Source organism: Accipiter gentilis, chromosome 4 (assembly GCF_929443795.1).
Source record: "Accipiter gentilis chromosome 4, bAccGen1.1, whole genome shotgun sequence".
Taxonomy (NCBI): domain Eukaryota; kingdom Metazoa; phylum Chordata; class Aves; order Accipitriformes; family Accipitridae; genus Astur; species Astur gentilis.
Window position 1 is genome coordinate 41,354,822 of NC_064883.1, and position 21,689 is coordinate 41,376,510.

General features: G+C 43.2%; 1 protein-coding gene across 5 annotated transcripts in view; it reads left to right on the forward strand.

Moving 5' to 3' along the window:
• EXOG (exo/endonuclease G) overlaps nucleotides 1–20,821 on the forward strand; it is a 33,151-nt gene extending 12,330 nt beyond the window's left edge. Inside the window, exons 6-13 of one of the 5 annotated variants that reach the window (XR_007505798.1) lie at nucleotides 10,899–11,051; nucleotides 12,035–12,093; nucleotides 13,017–13,154; nucleotides 13,263–14,594; nucleotides 14,856–15,023; nucleotides 16,784–16,937; nucleotides 17,858–17,978; nucleotides 19,303–20,821. Coding sequence is in view for 1 of the 5 variants with exons in the window: in XM_049798386.1 (XP_049654343.1) it covers nucleotides 10,899–11,357 (459 nt within the window). In the remaining 4 variants the exon portion in view is untranslated. Of the gene's footprint in view, nucleotides 1–10,898; nucleotides 11,486–12,034; nucleotides 12,094–13,016; nucleotides 13,155–13,262; nucleotides 14,595–14,845; nucleotides 16,938–17,857; nucleotides 17,979–19,302 lie in introns of those variants that run through there. The other 4 variants (XR_007505799.1, XR_007505800.1, XR_007505797.1 and 1 more) reach the window with 4 other exon arrangements.
• The last annotated feature ends 868 nt before the right edge of the window (nucleotides 20,822–21,689 follow it).

Sequence of the window (21,689 nt, forward strand, 5' to 3'; positions counted from 1 at the left end):
ACCTCCTCCCCATCCTTCACTGACCTGCACAGGGGTTTTACTCACATTCCAATCTCCTCCCACACTGCAGGTTCCCCTTCTTAAATATATTATCCCAGAGGCGCTACCACTGTCTCTGGTGGGGTCAGCCTTGGCCAGAGGCAGGTCTGTCTTGGAGCCGGGGGAGCTTCTAGCAGCTTCTCACAGGAGCCACCCCTGCAGCCCCCCCTTCGCTACCAAAACCCCACCACACAAACCCAAAACAGTTACACATCTGAAAATGCAGTAATAATAATTTTTCTTTTTCACGTTCAGTGGCAGTTCCAAACTTAAGCTCTCACCACATTTTTGTGAGGAAGGTGACAAATGTGCTCATTTCCAAGTGGATAAATAAGCCATGGTTAAAGGCGCATGACCAACGCCACGTGACAAGTTAGTGGCAAAGCCAGCTTTAGGCTGGCAATGGTTCCTTGCCACCCAAAGGAAGAGTTCTGACTTTGCTATTGCCCATTATTCTTTCCAGTCCTTTCCCTCATCTGCCAGTGCTGATGACTGTCAGATCCTTCCACAAGATGCTTAATTACCCAATGCAATAGAAAACCATCCATACTTATTTGCTTACTGGGCTTGTTTTCTTTTGCCGTAGAAAGATAGAGCAGCACACAGAGGAGTCCAGCACTTACTGGTAACAGCACGGGATATGTCCAAAAGCACGTAGCTGGGAGCAGGAGGGAGAAGTTCCCTTTCAATAGTCTTGAGCTGAGCATTTGGCTTACTGTCATGCAGAGTGGTACTGTAAGAGTGGCCAGACGTGCACACAGCTTGCCTGGAATTTACCTCCTTGTAGCTGTCAGGATATTGCATTTATTTTTTATCACCAAAATTATATATTCATCTTACAGAACAAAGAATTAAAAATCCTGAGCTGACTTGAACATGTTATAACCGGAAATGATTTTCCGGGAAGCAGATGAATCATCTATCAACTGCATCTATCAACTGCTTCGCTTTAATCTTGGTCATCATCTTCTAGATTTTCTTTAGAGAAAGTGTTTACTTAGAAGAGAAAGATTACCTTTTCTGAAAAATTATTGTGGCTCTCCATTTTGGTTTTGAAATGTAAATTTTAGTATTCCACAGGTAAAAATAAGAGCAGGCACTGCATCTTGCTGCCTTTTTTCAAAATAACTTGATACCAGGATATGGTGATGGAATAATAGTGGCATAAAATGTCCACGCTGCTTTGTTTACCATATCGTTCTGTTCTTTTCTGTTGCCAAGATGTCTTCATCATCTTTGGATTTGATGACAACTCTGGTCTCTTATGAATGTTTTATCAGTTTTGGTCTTAATATAAACTATGAAGTGAAGTTCAGTGTGAGATTGAAAATGGTGGAATGATGTTTTTCATGTTTTCATTTCACAATTTGGCCACATTCATAAATCCTTTAGTCAGCTTCCTATGGTGAGAGTCATTATGTAAATTGATTTGTATTTAAGCTGTATTTAAGTACAGATAATGCTGTCTACAGGTGGGAAAAAGTAAAATGTTGATTTTGTTGTGGTTTTTTTTGTTTTAAATATTAGATTATTTGATTTGGTCCTCTTTGGCTACACTCCTAAGTGTAAATAAATACAGCCTGAGAATTGTTTTGTTATTTTGAAATCTCTTCATGGCGTAAGTTCTTGTGCTTGCCATTGAAATTGTCCTTTGGGGAGAGACTTCACAGTGGAGTAGTGGTGTGTTGTTTTTTTGTGTTTTGTTTCTTCTTACATCAACACATACACTTATAAGAGGAAATACAACCTGTCAAAGCACTGGAGAGAAGTTCTTTTCAGACAGATACCTTGGATATAATTGCAGTCATTGCCGCTGATTTTGGTAGTCTGGGATTCTGCCTCAAAACCAAGAACACTAAGAGTTGGAAGCTGTACAAAAAGGGAATGTATCTCTTGTCTGTCTTTCAGAGTGAACTCCGCTAGGTTCAAACAAGTGACTTAGAAATGAAAGGCTTTTAGTTCTCGTTGTTTGGACTTATGAGGCTGATGTGAGAAGGTGTCCTTTTTCTTTATATGCTGTTTAAGGAGAAGTGCTGTAGTATACACCATAGTGCTGAAACTCACAACCTATAGTCTGGCAATGTGACTTAAGGCTGAGCTCCTTTCTAATGTTTTTCTTCTCTGAGACTAGAACTGTGGAAAAAAGAAAACACAGAAGTACTACAGTGAATATGTCTGCATTGATTTGTTTCGGATCCTCTCTTCAATCTTAGTTTCCTTGGTTTTGGCTAAAGGAGTGGTAAAATATGTATCCATGGCTTTACAGGCTGGTGTTTTTCTCATCAGACATCCAAAAAGGTTATTTTTAGATCACTATAGAGGAAAAACAGAGCATCGGTCATGGCATTGTTCCCAGTTCCTGCTTGGACTCTGGTACCATTTGCTGTTTAATTCCAGAAAGGGACTTAACCTTGAACTCCTTAGATGCCAGTGTTGTTCTATCTATTGGCTGAACTTGCTGTATCCTCAGATGTGTTCTGTCATTTCATCTGTCTCCAGCGGAGGCTTTTATTGCAAAGAGTAGATTGATGACTGTGCTTGGTATCTGAAAAACATATTTTGAAAATATATGTAAAATAGAATGCCAACAGGAAAAATCTGTTCTGTGTCATTGGAGAGGCAGATGCAGGTTTTTCATCTTTGTCCAGATCAAATCAAAATGACATTGTCTTGTTTTATATATTACTGTTCTCCAGTGACTGTCACTTTAGTGATTTTCCTCTGTCAGCAGATTTGGAGTTTGAAATATGAGTTTTGCAGTAATTCTACTGCGTCATGTTCAATGCTCCACCCTTCTTGTTCCCAATGCCATTGTAGTAAATACTAATTTAAGAAGAATTGACTGTGGTTGGTGAATGAAAGTACAGTTTAGATAACCTTTTGTTTATTGTTCGAAGAAGACATTTTTATATACTTTTTAGTGACATACTACGTTCATACTGGAATCGTGTCTACGGTTTAATTTTCAAAATGGAATGACTAGGCTGGGCCAGAGATGCACAGTAACTGTACCAGAAGATATATTTATGTGTCATCTAGTTCTGTGGCAAGTAAGTCCCTGGGAAAGAAATTGCACCTCTCAAATATAAGATGGTACTTCATGGTTTTCCCCAGTCAACTTTCAGAAGTAGGAGAGGTTTTATCCTAGCCAAGATACTATGGGGGAAGGAATCCGTGTTAAAGGAGGAAGTAAACCTGGGGACTGTTGCTGTTTGTTGGCTGCGCCAAATGGGCTCAAGGCTACACAGGCAACTAACAGATCTAGGTCCATTATACATGTCCCATAAAACTTATACGCAAAGGGCTGGATCTTAGATCAGCTGGTGTAAACGACTAGAGCTCTGTCAGCCCTAAATTTAGACATGATGTACAAATGAAAATAATAGACACTGGGTTAAGATTGGAGGAGAAGAGACACCAAAGGTGCAGGATAGATTTATGGCGTTGCTTTTATTTAGCACTGTACCCATCCCGAAGGTTCTTTTATTGTAGGAAGAGTCGTGATGGGGACTGTAGTGGATTCAGTGTTAAGTAACCTAAATGGATTCTGTGGAAGTAGTAGTCTGTCATCATGTAAATACAGCATCATAATGCATATACACACTCTCTTTATTAAAAAAGAAGATTGGGGTGTCTGTCTTTTAGTGCCATAACTATGTATTTAGGCACAGGTGGGGTTTTGTTTTGGTTTTTTTCCATCTCTTCCTTTTTTGCCATCCCTTTCTTTTTTAGGATTGCCAAATGATTTGGCAATAGCAATCAAACCAGCCATAACAAATGAAATTTTTCTGAAGTACATACATCTGCATTTCAGAGTTCTTGGCTGTGCAGTGTTGTTGCAGATTGTTACTACGGTTTGTATTTGTAGTATTTTCTGTATTGCTAGGTCTGCCTTCACACCCCTCCGTTTTTCTCAATGCCATCTGACAGAGTTCTCTCAAATATTGGGGAAAAAAACCACTATCAACAGAATCAGTGCTGCCTAACACAAATCCGAAAAGAACTGGAGTGAAGGCAGTTAATGCTGTCACAATGATCAAGTAAATAAAATTATACTGATAGCAAAGGGATTTTTTTTTATACTGCCAGAAAGTCTGTTTCTGTACAGAATTTGGTATCAAATTATAATAAAGCTCTGGATTGTCACACCTGGGATCATATCAGCAGGAACGGTATTATCTACAACAAAACATTCTGATGGGCCTGGTCAGTATCATGTCTCAAGTTACAGCTAAAACAAAACAAATGCCTATTCAGAGAAAGCTACAGTCTTATTTTGGGTGACAGGAATGGTGTCCTTGAATTCCCACCATCAAGAAATATGACAGAAATCTTAATTTTGTTACTGCCAGATGTAGATGGAAGTACTGTTACATAGAGAATTGTGTGTATGCTTGTTTTCAGTTCTGGTTTGCAGTGTGGCTTAGTTCTAAACTCTAGTTGTTGTATAGAGAGTGAAGAAACGGTGACTGGAGTGTAGAGGGAATTTCTGGAGCTATCATTTTAACGTATTTGATGATGGTACCTTCTGATGCAAGGACTCTTCAGTGTGTACTGGCAGTTAAGGCATGATTGAATGTGATTTCTGTTTACTGGGTTCTAAGAGAATCTCAGATAATTGCCAATCCAGAGCTGGCTCTACCTGATGAAAGGCTAGTTGCTTCTGCTAATTCTCTTCATGGTTGATTTTCGTTTTCTAGTCACTAGGTGGCAAAATACTACTTTTAGATTCATGAGTCCTTTCTTTTAAAAATTATTCCTACCCTTTCAGAAGAAGATAATTTTCTTGCCACTCTGGGAAGCTGTAACAAGTCCAGTATAAAATGAAAATATGATAACATTTGTGTATGTTTTACAATTTCTAGTAAAAGTAACAGTCTGTTTTCTTCTAATATAATCTCAAGTGTTCTGCCATTACACCATATATATTCCTTTTCTCCTGTTTATGTAAGAATGGAGTTTTCTTTCTTATAAACTCCAAACTGTCATTTTTAGGGACTGCTTTGCGCCTTATTTGTCTGACTACCACCATGAAGGTGACATTAGTTAATGCCATATGCTTAAACTTACCCTAGATGCCTTTAACAAGTGTCTTCATTATTTATCGTGATACTTAAGCACTCCACAGATGATATCAAATTTGTCCTTCAATTTTAAAAACTACAAGCAAGAACAGTTTAATTATTTGGCCAAATTGTGAGGAAAGCCAAACTTAAGACAAATCACGATCCAGTGACTTAGCTATGAGACCAAATTTATCAAAGTTCACTGAGTTCTCTCTGTTTTAAGAAATCATGTTACTTCTGCCCTTATCTTTATCTGTCCCTGTGAGCTCTCTAAGTTTGTATAACTGCTTACCAACACATTTGTTGTTTTAGCAATATGTAAACATCTCTAAATGTCAGGAATTGCACGCGTTTTAATGGCCCGTCCTCATGACAGCTGTCCACATTTAATTGGGCATCGAGGAGTATAACAAATTTATACACACCTGTGGAATGTCAATAACAATGTAAATAATAATAAAAAACAATAAACACTATGCTGAAAATGACATTATCGTAATGTTGTGTTATTAGATGACACCAGTTCAGTCGTAGGCCTTCAGCCAGCACCAGATCACCAAAGAAAACAAGAGCAAAGCAAAAGTGAAAGGAATAAGAAGCTGCAAAAAATTAGAGCAATGAACATTTTTATGTTGAACTGCTACAGACAGCAAAGAGAAATAGTATGTGAAATTTCACACTGGTTTCCCAAATGATGATGGGAAAGGAATATATTCAATGCTATAAAAAGAAGGCTTTTAACTTGAGTGCTTTTTTTTTTTTTTTCCCCGTTATGCGGCTGTTGAAAATTTGAAAGATTAAGCAAAATTTTGTAGGAATAGCAAAATGGAAATTTTCAAAGGATTACACAAAAATTTAGATTGTGGCCTGTTATCAACATGGTGTAAAAGCATGTGGGACAGCAGTGATTTTTAACACGCTGTTGCTGTACTTTCTTGCTTGTATTAGTGCATGAGATTTTTTTTGAATCACAGATACTATTAAAAACGGCTGCTCTTCTCCAGCTGGGACAGATAGCTGTTTCGGGCATTGATTGCTGAAAGATCATCTGCTGCCTATGGATAGACTAGCACAAATCAAAGTCAACATCTGTGCATGGATAATCTTAACCCATTTTCTATTCTGTTACAATAGGAGCATATGCTGTCTGCCTCTGTTAGGCATGCATTGAGATAAATGGGATGGTGCAGATCAGAATAGTGACTCGGACTGCTGTAGTTAGGTAGGAAAATCCTCTAGGTGGCAATAGGAAATGAGTTGTTGAGTTTGTTTTTCCTACCTATTCCTTCTGTTGCAGACTTCACTTCTACAGAAACATGCTGCTTTCCCTGGCTGTTGAGCTGGGGGGCGGGGGGAGGGCAACTCTATGGAAACATTCATCTGCAGCTTCTGTATCTACTCCCATAAAAAAGGAAATCATGGTATATTACAGAGCATAATGATGGGAAGTATTATGGTGTGCTCTAGAACCGCATTTCCTTTTTTAACAGAAATCGTTGGGTCACACTGGCTGCATAAATTGTTGGTGATGCATCCTGTGCATGGTTTGCATAAGTGTTAAACTGCAGAAAAACCCATATGTATTCTTTGTCATGCATATTTACTGTCAGAGAAATCAGGCACCCTCCTTTGATTGTATTCTCCTCCAGCAGAGTGAGCTGGGGATAGAACTTTTATGCCCTGTTTTGAGTAAGGAAAGGACACTTGTGGACTCTGGCCATTTGGCATCCTGAAGTTTGTTTTAATCACTTTAACAGTATTGGAACTCAGTGAAGTAATTACAGAAGTAGTTCACTGTTATTCAGAGGGCTAGTATAAAGCCTGTGCACTACTTAGATTTTATTTAAATCCTCAAAAGAGAGCTTATGTGGAACTGAAGTGGTACATAAATTACATGTATGGCCATTGCCTGTGTAGAGTTGAGTTGTATTTAGAACTACATTTCTCAAAAGGCCAACTCTTCCTCCATTTTGAACTAGTCCTATCTTTCCTTCCTCTTTCATACGTTCATATACTGTGCATAAATGTTCATTATGTTGCATAGAATATATATATGTGCATAATATCACATAAGCACAGGGTCTCTTTTCCCTTAACACCCACTTCCAGCATTCAACGCTTCCATTTCATACCTAACTGTTCTACGTGCAGCTCTATTCATTCCCCAGCCTTTCTGTCCACTCACTCAGTCCTGAGACTCAATCCCTGTTCCCTCTGCTAGCTCACTGAACATGCATTCACCTGTTTGTTTTACATATGCCATATACCCCCTAACTGGAGATACTTGTAGCAGCTCCATCTGCGTGTTCACCCTTCTTCCAGTCTTTTATACAACAGAGGATGCTGGCATGTGTATGTGTGTGGGAGGTGTTGGGAAGGGGAGGTAGCCAAGCTGAGGAGGACCTAGTACATACACGTGTGGGAAAAAAAGTATGTAAAGAGGCCTGAAAAAGGCTGTGCAGGCCCTACTGCACAGGAATGCTGCAGGTCAGGAGATTGTTGGCCCAGTGACAATCTGGGGAACATGGTTTGGTCTCATACTGCTTTCTCTCAGGAGGCTATGGCAGCTCCAGGGTGCAGCGCAGCTGTGTACAGCCTCTGCCTTCTCTTCCACCCTGCCCTAGGAGTGTGCAGGAGGTGGGTTGCAGTGCAGGCTCTGCAAGCCCCCTGCTCCAGGGGGAGAAAAGGAGCTCCGGCCTTCTTCCTTCAACGGTGTCAGTCACTGCCTGCGCTTGGGTGAATATGGCAATGTGAACCCCCTCCTCTCCCCTCAGAGCTTTTCATGCTTTTAGGCTCCCTCCCTCTCATCACCAATACATTGTAGGTACTCCCTGGTTTGAGTGCCATCCATCTCAAATAGGTTAAACTCCCAACACCGTTCATTTTGTAATTCAGTTGTAGCCCACCAGATCTAACAGTGCGTCGATGTGTAGTTTTTAGTATATTTTAAAATTACCTGTGCATCAGTCAGTTTTGATTATTTATGCAGTTGATCCTGAGGGGCTGTAACTCTGGTTTCACCCACACTGAATGCTAAATGCAAAGTGCTTTGACACTCAGGAGCTCTAATTTCCCTATCAAGACATATGTCGTCGTTGAAAGGGAAAGTAGATTTGGCATAAGGCATTTATTGCTTACTAGTTTCAATGACTGTTAGATGTCTAGGCAGAGCTTTATTTAGGAGAAGGTTGGTGGCATAAACGAGATACTTTTTGTAAAAAAAAAAAAAAAACAACACAGCAAATGAAGTTTAAGCTACAGCAAAGCTGTTAAATAGCCTAATTTAGGGAAGGGAAGGAAAATATTCTGTAACAGAGTAAAGAATCTAAGAGCACATGTTTGCCAGAGTCAGTAGTAACGCTACATTATTGTACAAAACATGAAAAAGCTTCTTTTATCAGAGGTTTCCCTTTTTCCTAAAGGTGCTTTCTCCAATTTTGGTCTAACCAGTAAGACTTAAAGACCGGTCACTTAAAAAACTGGCAGCAGAGGTAGAAGGCACACTTCAAGCACTGAAAGAATTCATAACTGAAATGAGTTAACTATTGCGATAGACTGATGTGAACCTTGGTTCAGTAGCCACAGGCAAAGTTTAATTTTAAAAATGTGTTTTCTTTTTAGAAGTGCTGAATACTCTCAGAATAAAGCATGCATAGGAAGTGTTTCTTTTGTGATTAAGTTATACTGAATATATGATTGGACGAAGCATGTGTGAACTGATATACTGGATTAGTTTGTAAAATACTTTCAATTAATGTGATCGGTCGTGGCAGTGAAATACCTGCTTTCTTTGAAATTGTACTTTAACTGTATCTAACAAAAGCTGTCACAAAAGCAAAACAACCAGTCTTTGCTTTTGCAGGTGTTGCAAATACTGGAAATAGTACCAAATTGCTGGATTTTATGTTTAAAACAAGATGCCTTTGTAGTTTTTGTAGGGCTTCTGGATCTTTTTCTTCTGTTGTCATTAGAATAAAAGTACGTATTTTAGAAGGGTAGTTATACAGAAGAGTTATGCAAAACTCGTATTTTCCATGTGTGAGCCTGTTACACTTTGTTAGCATGGCAGATTCAGTTCAGCAATATTGAAGGAAAAAAAAGCCTAATACGGTGCACGCATAAGCATTGCTTTTTGAATACTGGTGAGATCACATTTATCATCAATAGGTGTATGCCCTTGGACTTACTCCTCACACAGGGTGGGGTGTCTACTGTATACATATGTGTGTCAGCTTTTAACAGATTTCAGTGAATTCGGAGTCCTGATCCTCCCCTCCTGGTGCTTCAGTTAAATTCCTGGATCCTGGTCTGAGTGACACAGCAGGAAACCCAATGTGTGCAAGCTCTTAAGTTGAATCATAGTGAATTTATGGAAGAAATAGGTGCATTTTCTTTGCATAGACTTCTCTTCCAAGATACTGAGTCACTGAATGTACTTCTTTATATGCAGGTCCCCTCAAAAAAATGCTTACTTAGGTAATGTAGCTTTTAAATACAGCCCGTGTTATGGTTAAATAGAGATACAAAAAATAACTGACAGAAGGTACATTAGAGTTTATTTGAAGTGCATATTAAAAACCACATGATTTGGAACTGTCAGGTCAGGAACTTAGTGTAGAGCCACTGTTACTGAAAACAGCTTTCAGAGTATTAACAATGTGATGCAGTATGAGAAAGGAGCTCTACGATCCCTTCAAGTCAGCTACACTTACAGATGTGCACCAGGATTAGGGAACTGGGGTCTTGGCTGACTCCCTGTTTGCAAATGTGTTTTTCAGATTTGGTTCCAGTTCAGGTTCAGCTGTAACTGAAGTTGCATCTGCTTGGGAGATTTGAGTTCATTCTTCTGCCAGAGCTCCTTGTCACAGATCTTTGCAAATATTTAGGCAATTACTGACTAATCTTTTGACCTTTTGTCTGCATCATTGTTCTAAACAGTATAATAGAAAGTCAGTGGTGTTATAGGAGAAAGGCAGAGAACCTTCTGGGAGAGTCTTCTACCAACAGTGGCCGAATAACCTTGCAGTGAAGTGGTTTTTGCTCTGCTTTTCCTGTTTGAAAGAGAGATTGTCATCAAATAACCGACTCATTTCTGACCAGCTATATAAGGAGCTGCAATGAAATGGTGCTGTGGTGGGTTTACCTTGGCTGGATGCCAGGTGCCCACCAAGCTGCTCTGTCATTCTCAGCAGGATGGGACGGGAGAAAATAAGATGGAAAAAACTCATGGATCAAGATAAAGACAGTTTAATAAAGCAAAGGCTGCACACAGAAGCAAAGGAAAGCAAAAGATTTATTCTCTACTTCCCATCAGCAGGCGATGTTCAGCCACTTCCTGGGAAGTAGGGCTGCAGTACACATAGTGGTTGCTCTGGAAAACAAACGTAATAACGAATGGCCCCCCTCCTCCTCCTTTCTCTTAGCTTTTATTGCTGAGCAGGTGTCATATGGTGTGGCATATCCCTTTGGTCAGTTTGGGTCAGCTGTCCTGGCTATGTCCCCTCCCAAGATCTTGCCCACCCCCAGCCTACTGGTGTGTTATCAGCACCTTTCTAGCTACCAATACAAAGCACAGCACTATGAGGGCTGCTATGGGGAAAATTAACTCTATCTCAGCCAGACCCAATCCAGGAGCTTTGCGCCTCAGCTTCTAGTCTGATAACATTGCACATGATTTTGATGTGTAGTTACGTGCTGTGGCTCCTTTTCAGAGGTAGTAGGTTTAGTTTCACTTTTTTTTTTCTCTCTCAACTGATAAGATCTGTATCTGTAACATAACTTTCCTTTTGACAGGTAATTGGAAAGGATGATGTAGCTGTGCCATCCCACCTCTACAAGGTGATCCTTGCCAGACGGAGCAGAAAGTCTACAGAACCCTTGGTACTGGGGGCTTTTGTGGTGCCAAACGATCCCATAGGCTTCAGTCACCAGCTGACTGAGTTCCAAGTAAATATTGAAGATCTGGAAAAAATGTCAGGTTTAGTTTTCTTCCCCCAGGTGGACAAAACCACAGATGTTAAAAATATCTGTGAGGTGGATACCTGTAAACTGATGGGCTTCAAGGAATTTACATTGTACATCACTGCTCGAAAAGTGCAGAGTGCCCGTACATTGCATCGGTTGGAGAAAGCCATGTCAGAGTTAAGGGAGGCAGGAATTGAGCCTGATGAATATCTTCTAAAGCTTCACAAGAAGAAGGAAGAAGAACTGCAGGAAAAACAAGCAGCAGCTAGAGAGGGGAAAGCTGGCTGAGTCCTTGTTCAGGGAGATGTTTGGGGTTTTGTACTTTGAAGGGGAGCTAAGGCAAATGCAAAGACAGGGGCTGTATGAATTATCCTTTTTTGAATTACAAAAACAATAAAGAAACATTTGGAAGCTGATGGGTTTGGAATAACGTTCATTCTCATGTAACATGATGCACACACATGGTTTGCTGCAGTACTTAAATGTGGGAAATGAAAATGACCCCTTTCTGGCATGAATGGATTACTGGACCTCCAGAAAAGGCTTTGTGCTATTTTCCAAGCCAGACGTCAGACTTGGGGTTTGTATGGAATCCCTTCTAGGAATATTATAAAAATAGACAGTAGACACCTTGGGAGTGTAACTGTAATGTGTTTAAATGTGATTCTGCCTGCAAATGTCTTTCAGTATGATGCTGTAGAAGCAATGGTACTTTCTGGGATTTTTTAAAATTAAATTAATTTAGAAATATTTCATTTAACACTCTTTTACTAGAAACATGTAGGACATAATCTGAATCCCTTACAGTCTTTACTTAGTTGTGTTAACCAAACCAGATTGTCTCTTACCTCTCCTGTCCTTGTGTGCTTTGGATACTTTAGCATGTCAGTAGCTGTCAGCTGTTGTCATTTGCAGTGGTCTTCTTCCATTCATGTATAATTCTGCATATTTATTTTTTTTTAAAGAGTAGAAGCAGAGTTTATACAAGTTGCTACCGGTGCAGACTGAGTCTTCATAAATTAATGTAAGCTTAATATTTCACTTTCACCACTAAGTTTGGATAAATGTGTTTTCTTGCCTATTGTTTGATTTGAGAGGTGAGCGCTGCTTTCTTTGTGTTTGTGGTAGTCACTCACTGTTTTTTTTCCCAGCATCAGTCTTTGGTCTATAAACTTTGCAACAAAACTGCTACATGAAGGCAGAAGATTGATTAAAAATTCTTTTCCAGCTCTATTTCAGCAGCAACTGAAGCTGCTCAGATTTGCATCTGCTTGAGAGATCTAATGAAATTATTTTTTTTCATTAGTTTTGTACTTTATTTGTGTATACATCTTGAATTTCAGACATATTTTTGTATAAATTTTGAATTTCAGACATAAATTAGTGTGACTTTTATCCTCTGAGATTTTTCATCTGTAAAGAAAGAGTAAAAACTGGAAACACTTGTGGTTTTTTTTAATGGAAAGAATCAATATAAATTTGGAGTTGTTCCTTAAAAACACCTGCAGTAGTTTTAATGTGAGAGTTAATAGTTTCTGAGAAGGGTCATGTAGTGCCAGGCTGAATTGGGCTGTTTTCGTAAAGGATGAATCAGGAGCATTATTTGGGTGTTGTGAATCATCGACTGGATGTTCTAAAGACTGTGTAGTTTCCTTCATCTCAGTTCAGTTGCAGTATCCAAAAGTAGATCACTTTATAAAGCAGTTATGGTTCCCATGACACTTTTGTGTTTGCCAAGAACATATTTACAAAATCCAGACATTTAAAACCAAAGAAATGTGACTAGCTAAGTACATCATAAAAGCTTACTGCCCACAGAAATTAGAAATTGGGTGAAATCCTGACGTTTGCTCATTTCAATTTTAGCCCAGAATTTTGGTTGTTAATCCTACCAAATGTAACAAAAACAGTAAAACGCAAAACAACAAGCCACCTCTCCCTTTGCAGAAGGTGGGAGATGTCGGTGTGTGTTGCCTGGAGTAACGAAGTGCCAGATACTTCATGTGCCTCTTGATGGTCTTGTGTGTGCTTCACTGGAGTCCAAGCAACCTTTTGGCACTGCGATGGTGTCATCCTTTGGAAAAGGTACCTGGTCATTGCTCTTTGCATTGTCTTTCTCTTTTCCCCATTATTTGAATTATTTATGTTTTTTAATTTAGCCTTCCACCTTCCTTTTCCACTTGATCCTTTCAGCTGAGAGGTTACAGATCTCCTGCAGTGCTCACACACCTACGGACAGCCAAAACAGATCTCGGTGCTACAGACACGTACCTGTCTAGCAAAAATCCTGTATTGAGACAGCACCAGTTGTACTCGAGGAACTCCAGGTGTCTTCCCTTTCTGCTGACAGCTTGCCATTACAACAGCAGAAGTGCCGAGTGTGACTCTCCCGCGGAGGCCTGCTATGGAGACCAGCTGCTCCCTAACTCAGTACCTCCTCGGGCTTACGTGCCCCCTTGAGTTCCTGCAAGCCCCAATTACCATAATTTTCATGCCTCATGGCTTACCGCATAGACTAGACTCCCTACATAATTTTCAGCTCTGTTTGAGCATGGTTGGTGTTCCTCAGCTCCCGTTGGAGGGTGGCAGCAGGTGGTGAACAGTGAAACCACTTCCAGCGCTGGTCTGTGCCGAAGAGTACGTTGACCAGCTCGTCTTCTGCTGGTTTCCTCATCTGAAATAACTGTGGAGTCTGGCATATAGCAAAAAAATGTGCTTTCTTTACAATAGGAAATATAAGACAAGGAACAGCAAGGGGGTGAGGATTTACACACTTGTTAGAGCCGCCTATGTAAGTAGTTGCTTCAAGATCCTTTATGAGAACTGTGCTCGTGTCCATGTGCATCTGTCATTCCTGTTGCACACTTAATCACTTCCCTGCATGGATCTGTAGTGACAATACAAACCTCTGTGATGCAGCTAAGCAGCAGGAGTCCTGGAAATGGACAGGTCTGTCCTTCGCTCCTCCACTGTTTCATTATGTTTGTTTTTAAAGCTAAATAACCGAATAGCGAGGGAAGTTGATGACTAGGCTGCCTGCAGCCTAATACAATGATTTTCTGCTATTCCCTTGACTGTCTACTCTTGATTGTTACTGCTAGTCTTGAATCAGGGTGAAAGGGATGGTAAATAGGAGGCGGACGGGAAGGGATTGGAGGGGAGAGCTGCCGCTGTGCTCAAGGGCTCTGGGCTGCAGCCCACCGGCTCGGCTTGGTGTGCTTTTGGTATTTGGCCTTTTGAGGGCAGACTGTTTCCGCAGTGTCAGCCTCGGTGGCCAAAAATGATGGGGGATACGCATCGAATGTCTGGCCCGTGATAACTGTCTTTCTGCTCGTGATACCAAGATACCCATTTAAAATGAATTGTTTTGAGCGTTATATTGACAGCAGTGCAGTGTGAAGCTAATGATTTTTCCTGGATAAAGGTTTTGACAATGATGATTGAAAGTGCCTTTGGATTGACCACCCAAGTTGTGTATCTGCTCCAAAGACAATTTTGACTCCAGCTTCATGAATCTCATTCTAGGTGAGGATTTAGCCTTGTACTAATGTCCTGTAATGCTATTGTTTTGCATCTATAAACATAGTTGGGGGGCTGAGGGGTGGAGTTTAAAGTTCTGCTTTATATTTTTGTGTGGTTGGTTCACTTTGGAGCACATTTTGCAATTTTCAGTTTGTTTTGTAGTGGTAAAGATGGATCTGATTAGCTAGTTGTGCTGTGTGCTGCACTAACCCGTGGAGAAACAGCCCCTGTCCTGAAAAAGTAACACATATTAGATAATCGCAGGCAACAACTGGAAAGGGAGAAGCTACACACCCAGAAATCTGAGGATTTCTTTCATCAAAGGGCTTCAGAAGTGCTGCAACACCCACCTTTGAGTGTCCTTTCCGCCACTGGAATCATCTCCCTGAGGGAGACACTCAGGTGTCCTGTAAAATAAATGGAGGCAAGTAGGTAAGAAAACCCAGGATGTGCAAAAGCTGCTTATCTGGCCAGTAGTGATTGCTGGAGATGGGCACTGGGTTTCTCTGAGGGTTTTCAGTCCTGAGCCTTTTTTTGGAATTGGCTGGACAAGCTAGGCCTCTGTCATGGAAAACCATTAAATAGAGGTACTTCTGCCAGTACACCACCTGTTTGAGCGAGATGTCCAAGCAGACACGCTTTTCACAGCCTGCTCTGATTCAGTTCATGGACTTGAAACCACTGATCTTTCTAGTGGAAACTTCCAGTTTGTACAAACCCTACAAAACTGGCCAGCAAGGGCTGTGCTGTCCCCAGGCTTCTCACCAGAGGAGCAGCCACGTCAGCTCCAGAGGATTTGAAGAAGGTCTCCTGCCTGCCAGGCACCCTTGTCATCTGTGCTGGTGGGTGGAATAACTTGCTGAAATAGGGCAGCCTTGCTTCGGCTGCCTTTGGTGGGAGGTCTCCATGGTGAAGGAGCTCCAAAGATGCGTCCCAGGTAGGGCCAGTCAGGTGGATAAACCAGAGCTGCTTAAAGATGGGACGGCAGAGGAACAGGGAGAGATTTATTTGGTGGCAGCTTGCAGTGAAGTGGGGACCTCTGGTGCTGTAATGCCTGGGTCTCTTTATGTGTTTAACCCATGCCAGCCTGTGTGAAGAAAACCCCAAAACCTCCTGTGCCCATCCTGGTCCTGTGTGTTTGTTGGCCAGCAGTGAAGCTGTGGAGGCATTATATATAAAACCCAAAGTGCTCTTGCTAGTAACCTGGCTCAGTGGGGAAGTGAGGAGCAATTTTGCTGTTATTTTTGAATTGTCTTCTGCAGTCACACGGGAAAAGCTTTTCTCACCATGCAGCAAAGGAAATGTAGGAAATGTTCCTTTTTTTTTTTCTCTTTTTTTTTTTGATTCAGGTCCATCTAATCAGCTCCACCTACACAGTGGTGGTATAGCCAGTTCTCACATGCTTCCTAATAGCCATCTGCCTGTGCAATTAATGGCTTGTCTGCTTTTACCATAGCTTGGAGGAAAAGACTGAACAAGAGCTTTGAGTATTTGCTTAAAATATCTGCAGTGTCTGTATGGATGCTCCAGGATGGATGCTCAGCGCAGGCTGCAAACAACCCCCACTTTCCCGTATTGTAAAATATTAGAGCAACTGGCCTTTTCCACCCTGCCTTTCAAACAGAACACATTTCCCACCTGCCGTGTGAAAAATTAACAGCTGTGGCAACATAATATTCCCAAAATGCTCGCTTCCAGGAACTGAACGCAAGTCTTTTCACGTTGGTTTGAGAGGTACGATGGCTGGCATCCCAGCTTCCCCGCTGGTGCGTTCAGCGGGTGGGGGGAGATGCGGAAAACAGGTCTGGAATGAAGTGCTTCCAGCTCTGCTTAAGAAACAGTGTGGAGGTATTAAGCAGAGCACAGAGATAAATTTGGGTTGTGTCAAGAATAAATATTTCACAAGACAGCAAATAAAGTCCTGTGCAAGTTTTCCCTAGCAGCTCTCAGCAGCCGATGAGGCAGGGCTCGGCATCGAGCAGGCTGGAGCCGGGGAGGGAATGGGAGCACCCGCCAAGCTGCTGGTGCCCAACAGCTGTAAGTCCTGTCCCATCTTTGCTTGGATCCATCCATCTGGAGGAAGACCAGCCCGTCTCCCTGCCAGCCTCCTTTTACTCAAATGCATTAAGAAAAACACGTGTTCCTCACCCCGTGGCTGGTTTGTGACCCAGCCAATGCTCTTTGTTTTGCAGTGCCTCCAAAAGCGGGGTGGCCGTGGCCAAGCACCTGGGGAGCGACAGTGGGACACAAAGCGTGGTGAAATGAAACCATAGCTGGATTAGACAGCCTGGCTGTACAAGTGGGCTTGAGCTTGCATTTGATCACCAGAGTGTCATAATATGCAAGGTAAGCTAAAACAGAAGGGATGAAAGCAAGGCGAGAAAGCTGACCTAACTGATGGCAGTGCTAGAGGGGAGGATGCCAAATCGTGTCCCTCAGCCATCAGCAGGTCCCTTGGGTTGAACCTGAGCTGCTTTAGCGGCAGCTGAAGGACCTTCTGCAGAACATCAGCCCTGTGATACGGCTCTGCGAGGTGGACATATAGGGTTATCACCCTGTGCCTGCGCATGCATATACATATGCTGGTCCCAAAAGGAGTTGGGCAAGAGATGGAAGAAGGCTTGCTGCGAGCACTGCAGCTGTGATACACGCAGTCTACATGTGACTTCATTTTAAAGTCTCTTCCAGCTCTGGGTACTGAGCCTTCAGCCTTTACCTGTCTTTCTCCTATCTACACCTCCATAGGCTGAATTTCATCATCTGCAAGGAGACACCACTCCTTTCCCATTCCTATGAAGGAGGGAAGGGGAGACAATATAACCACTATCCTGCTTATTTATTTGGGACACAGTTTTGCACCTAACTGAGCTCACCTCAAGCTGTGATGTGCAGCAGCTAGAGCTCCAGAAAAAGGTGCTGGGCTTCACCTAACTTGATTTAACTACATCTTGGAGATGTATTGCTATGCCTATTGCTACACTATTGCTAACTGTACTGTTATATTATTAGTATATCAGACTGACTGTCCTTTTCAGTCAAGTGAAATCTAATCAGAGGATCCAGTAGTGCTGACTTAGAGCTCAGGACCTCACAGCAAGAGATGTGCTAGTGACGGGGCTGCCTTTCCCCAGGGCCACCCCCCGCCTGGGGAGGACTTTGGAGCCCTGCAGATACCTGCCAGGGTTAAAGAACAAATAGAGTGATTGCTTAGTGTGTCTTAGCCTGGGTGACAACATCTTAACCTTTCCTTTTTATCTTTGTCACAGGCATCCTGTAATGTCAAACACGTGTAACAGGGAGAAGCTGCTCAGGGAGAAGCTGTGCAGAAGCAGTGAAAGGTTGCAGCAGAATTTCCCCATCCTCCCTTGTCCCAGCTCCAGTCTTCAGGTGTTTTAACGTGTGGGGAGATTCCTGTGGGTGGGAATGCATAATATATGTTCACGTGGAGTTAGGATCGGTCTGTGGCTGTGTGGGAGAGTTTTGGCTCCAGGGTTATGTTTTCATTACATGAGATTTGTGCTGTAGCGAGTAGGAGATTTCAGGAAAGAAATTGATGTTCCTGCCATCAGGATAAGTCCCATCAGTAGCAGAGCGGCACCCTCGCCGTCTCTGGGCTTGCCTGTCCTGAGCCCTTGCCAGGAAGGAATTAGGTGCCAAGGCCAGCCACGTCCTTCTTGCCAAAGCCATGTATATGAGAAGCAGAGACACGTACTGGAGATGCTGGAAGTCAATATTCTGACACCCCTGCACCCAGTTTGCACTGGGGATTTGAACTCCAGGTTCCCACTCCCAGGGGGGACACATTTGCCATGGGAGTGTAGGAAGTAGAGGGATGTGAACTCTTCTGCTAAAGTGTTTCTACTGTCCCTAAATTGCTCAGTAGCTTTGGCTGTTGTTGGGCCAACGAGGGAGGATGCAGTCCTCACTGCAGAACTTACCAGTGCTGCAAGGTGTGGGTCTCTGCCCTGTGGAGGCTACAGGTGCTGTGAAGAAGTGGGTGAGACTGTGCAGGAGTGTGTTTGGGGGCTCCCACAGAGCAGCACCCCCAGGACTGCAAGCATGAATGGGAGCCCCAGGGCGGTCTGGGATTTCCCATGGCCTTAGGAATCCAGAATTAAAACCAGAGACACTCCGTTATGTGTGATAAGACTCCAGGGACTTGAAGATTAAGCCAGGTGATATTTTTTAATGCAAGATGTGCTAAGCACATAAAATATTGAGTCCAGCAACTCCTGCGCTCTTTTGCATGCCAAACTCTCTCCTGAGCATGACCTTCCTCACTCCAATGGTCCTCACCCCCACGGCCCTCCTCATCCCCACGTACTCTTTCAAAGCAGCAACTTTGCTTTGTTCTTGCCCTTTTGTGCTCCTCCGTCGGAAGCTGCCATCACCAAAGCGAGCGTGTTGCTCTTACTAATAGCAAAGTAATCAATTTGAGTCACTGTATACATTAGTAATGGCCATGTAATTCTAGTGCAAATTAGGTTTGGGCAGGCTGTGAAGCCCGAGACATCTCGTCTTCCTGAGCAGAGCTTGGATTTACTGTCCTCTGGGGAAGGCCACAGCGAAATGTCCCCCTACCCCCCTCGCAAATCCTCCCTTGATTGGATACAGTATGGTCGTCTGATTAAAATTGTGCAGTGGTTCAGAAAATGATTTTCAGCCAGTGCTTCGCAGTAAATTACTTTTTTTTTTTTTTCTTCCCCCCAAGACAACAAGTACAGCTGGACACTGAAACGAGAAGCTCAAGAAAAGCAAGATGCCAGCGAGATGAAGACAAAGGGGGGCCAGGGGAGCAGCCGGCAGTGGTGACACTCACCACGGGCCATCCCCGGTGCGCAGACATGCATTTCCCACGAACCCAAAGCCTGGCCCTCACTCCCATGGTGATGCTGCCCACTTAACGCCCAGATACCTTTTCCCACCGCGTCAAGCCCCTGGCAAGATTTGCTGGTGCCATGGGTAGGCGAGGAGCATCTTTTGTGGGCAAATATCCCGGTACCCACTGCTGTACCCCTGCATGGGGTGTCTCCTTCCCGACATGCCTTGTCTGTGCCTGTCACCAAACCGCTTAGGAAGGTAGATGGGAGGAGCAGAGCGTGTGTCCCTCCTGCCACCCTCCCCTCGCCCCAATGGCCACTGCTGCCTCTGGGGCAAGGAAAGCCCCAGAGCTATGTGCACACCAGTGCCAGCCATGCAGCGTTTTCCAGTCCCGGGTGTTAAAACCACCCACTTCACACTGAGCGGTCACTGAAGGAAGTGCACGATTTTTCCTCAATCCATGGAATGGGGTCTCCTGTTTTCCACGTGAGCATCCCAATGATACCTGGAGACCCATCTGTCCCTAATGCCTGATCCTGCAGTAGTTTGCTCATCCAAAACACTGCTGATGCTCTTCTGCAAGGGGAGAGCTGCTTGCTCCCTTCCATCCTGTGGTAAGGGCTTGGCAGGAAGGATGCATCTTCCAAGATGAATCTCCACTTTCTTGGGTTGCCCAAAGGAGGGTAAGGAGGTGCACTACCCTGCCAGTAAACAACATCTTCAGCATCTTCCTGCAGGAAGGTGTCTTTGGTTGTGACTCCGGTGATGGCAATACTGTCCGAATTTCAGCATGTTGAAGCCTTGAGGAGGAGTGTGATTTAAGCACACAGCGATCAGCCCTTCCTGATGGCCTTTCATGGACCTTGTGCCCATCTAATCGGTGCCCATCCTGTGCACTGGGTGCTGGGCTGGGTCTCCAGGCATTGGGCACCCAGCGGTGGGCACATCTGGACTGAGCCTCGCTCCAAGCAGCTCCCACCACGTGGCAGGGGGCTGTGTCTGTGTAAGGAGGTAGGATAAGGAATTACAAACAAAAAAAAAAAATTCTGTGTAAATGCTGCAGCAAATGCGTGCCTCGGAAGGCGTGGTTGGCGGGGTGGAAAAGGGAGATGGAATGTTTTTTAATTAGAACTGGATAATTTATTGACTGTGGGCTCACATGTTAATGTGTCATTTGAAGTGTCTTTCAACAAGTGGTATGGCATTGCTTATAGGTGGTCATACACTGAGCTGAAGGTCTAATTTATCATCCTTTTGTTTTTTTCTTTTCCTGGGGAGACTATGACAGCCTGGGAGGGGACAACAACAGGCAGTAAACCAGCTTTATGTATGCTATATTTAAGATGTATGCTTGCATCCAAATAAATGTAAATCTGATTTCCTCCCTTTAGACAAAAAAAAAATTAAAAGCTAACTAGGAGTCTCTCAATGGCAATGAACCACCTGACTTTTTAACAACCCTGGAAGGAGAAGAAAATTTGCACGTGGTACAAAATAGTGGAGAATCTTTGTCACAGCCGATCCCGACTCCCACCTTTGCTGCAACACAGCCTCTCTCCACTTTGTATTTGCTCCATGAGAAGTAGGTAGTGTGGGGGAGGGAAGGGCTGTTTATTAAATTAAGAAAATATATTTCACAGCATATTGGCACTGAGCTGGAAAGGAGCAGCTCGGTTGCCCACTCCCTCTCCCGGTCCCCGCAGGATTGTTCCTCACCGGCAATGATTAGTGCTTTCGTCCATCCAGTTTGAAATGTCACATTTCCTGCTGCAATTAGAAGGAGCTTTTATCCGCAGGATGTATGTGTGTGTGTCTGAGGGGGTGTTTTCATTCCCTCCAGGTGAATGTTTTAGTAAGCAACGTCCAACACATAACACAAATACTTGAAAAGAAACATTTTACTATTACTAAAGACTGTTATTGCAGCTTTCACGACCTTTCAGAGATCCCTGGGAACTTGAAAGGAGTGGGCTCATAAAAGGAAGCGTGATCTTGTTTTTAAGCTGGGGCACAGCAGAGAGGTGGTTTCAGCGTGCTCAGTTCCCAAAGGGAGCCGCTCTCACCCTTGCGGCGCTTGCCAACACCAGCCTGCTGGGACCCGACAACAGTGGTAACTCAGCCCCTCCCGAGACCACCTCCAGGCAGCCGGCAGCAAAGGTCCACCGCATTTTGGTGGAGATAGATAGAGCAAAAGATGCCAAAGGGCAAGTGCTGCAGGTGAAATACTCCGTGGTAATACGCCAGCTCTGTGCCCTGCTCTGAGGCTGCTCAGCATCC